Source organism: Priapulus caudatus, unplaced genomic scaffold (assembly GCF_000485595.1).
Source record: "Priapulus caudatus unplaced genomic scaffold, Priapulus_caudatus-5.0.1 Scaffold34, whole genome shotgun sequence".
NCBI lineage: Eukaryota > Metazoa > Priapulida > Priapulimorpha > Priapulimorphida > Priapulidae > Priapulus > Priapulus caudatus.
The window spans coordinates 788,446-790,587 of record NW_014577095.1 but is presented as its reverse complement, the minus strand read 5'-3'; the positions used below and the strand labels follow the sequence as shown (position 1 = coordinate 790,587).

The 2,142-nt window shown below is 43.0% G+C and overlaps 1 protein-coding gene across 1 annotated transcript in view; it reads left to right on the top strand.

Annotated features, from left to right (window-relative positions):
* The first annotated feature begins 77 nt into the window (after nucleotides 1–77).
* Nucleotides 78–2,142, top strand: part of LOC106817154 (small acidic protein-like) — a 6,668-nt gene continuing 4,603 nt past the window's right edge. Inside the window, exon 1 of the mRNA XM_014821809.1 lies at nucleotides 78–258. Within this exon, the coding sequence (XP_014677295.1) occupies nucleotides 148–258 (111 nt within the window). The 5' untranslated portion in view covers nucleotides 78–147. The remainder of the gene's footprint in view (nucleotides 259–2,142) is intronic.

Below are 2,142 nucleotides of genomic sequence, written 5' to 3'. Positions count from 1 at the left end.
GACCCTCACGACCCCCCCCCCTGCATACACCCATGTATATATATTATTATATTATAGAGATCAATGCTAGTATCCCGTCTAGTATCCCGTCTAGTATGGTTCTTCGGACTTCTTCCGCCACACAAAGTGGCAGCACTTACTGATATCATGGCGGACAAAGATGTAGATTCTGAAACTGGTGATAAAGAAGAGTGTGACTGTGGAGATGCTAATTCTAATAAGCGTGGAACAAAACGACCAGTATCACCGGTTGAAAAGGTTATTACGATTATTGCTTAGATTTAACCCCTGTCTGCTAAACTACGAGGCAGTTTCCTTATATGCGGCTAGTATACTGTATTATGGGTTCAAGGATAGAGAACATGGGTCCCAATAAAACCAATGTCATTTACATCAATATAAATATAATATTATATCAATATAATAGGTCAGGGTTATGGTTAGGGTTAGGTTTAGGGTTAGGATTATGTTTCTAGCTGGCTGCGACTAGTCACTAGGGGCAGCGCATCTCCCATTCCCAAGTCCGAAAGGCGCCGAATTATTATTATTATTATTTTTTTGAATTAGGGATAGGGTTAGGGTTAGGGTTAACTGATTTTTATATGCACAACTTATTTATACTAATAATGCGCCACCTAGCGGATCACTATTTCTTCCCTGAGACTAGCTCTAGTACTATAGCCCGCGGATCGCTGCGGCGGCGATCCGCGGGCTATAGTACTAGAGCTACCCTGAGACCTACTATTTCGGACTTGGGAGACGCGCTGCCCCTAGAGGCATTCCCTCTAGCCCTAGGGCAGTAGGGGCAGCGCGTCTCACAAGTGTCAATATAACGAGAATGTCAATATAAATTTTATTATTGGATGATAGAAACGTAGACACTAAACTTAAATGAATCATTTATATAATCACTTCATAAGTAGCCAATCTGTAGATACCACAGATACTTGGAACGTTTCAATAATAAAATGATGGTAAATACAGGGCCGAAATTAAATTTTGCACTGTTGGACTCCCAAAAGAGTCCAAAAGAGTGAGTCCGCGGCAAAATGAGGGACTCCGCAGTCTGAAGTTCAAAGTTAAAGATATAACACATGTGCTTATTTTGAAGATTCATGCCACAGGCACTTGGAGCGTTTCAATAAAATATAATGCTAAATAAATACGAAATCTATTTATTACCAAAGTCCTAATGTTTCCATACTCTCTTTCACCTATTATTGCCGACAATTTTCTGTAAATGCCGTCCAAATGCTCATCTGCAACAAACGCTGGCTGCTGCCATTGCTGCCGCTGCACACTGACACATAAATATATAGCAGGTAGGAAAGCGTGCTGCCAAAATTCGTTCGACGCTCGCTTGATTTCGAATACAACACAAATATTCAACCATTCTACTCCATCTTTGTTTCTATTTGAAGAACAGTGTTCACTTGTTATAAAAACATACTGTCTGTGTTCGTAACCGAGCTGTGTCACGTGAAATCACACAAAGCCTGACGAAATTCTTGCGTTCGCTCCCGTTTTCCAAACGTGCGTATTTCAAACTGCATTTATGGAAAACTATTACAAATAATAGGCGAAAGAGAATAGATAACCATTATGACTTTGGTAGTAAATACATTATATGTTTATTTACCATCATTACCTCCGCCCAACGGAGTTGGAGGAGGTTATGTTTTCACTCTCGTGTGTTTGTGTGTTCGTGTGTTAGTGTGTTTGTATGTTCACGCAATCGATATTAGCACGTCGAGTCAAGCCAGCCAGCCAGCCAGCCAGCCAGCCACAGCTAGCTCCAGCAGCAGTCAGCAGCAGCCAGCAGCGAGCGGCGAGCCAGCTCGTAAGACATACATGTTACATGGGAGCGTGTACATGTCAGTACGCTGGCGTATATCACGGGCTATTCGTGTGTTCGTGAGTCGTATGGCATATGGCGTATGTCGCTGGCGGAGGTATGCACTCCGTGAGTGCATTCTGTCCAGGGTACTCCCTACGCGCGCCCCGTTTGGGAAAACTCCCCCCTGTTTCAATTGTTGCGCCCCGTTTAAATTACTTCCGCCCCGATTAAATTCCACCACAATAAAAGTTTGACAGCGCTGGAATTGATCGTCAAGAATTCCCATTCGACCAGGACAACCGACT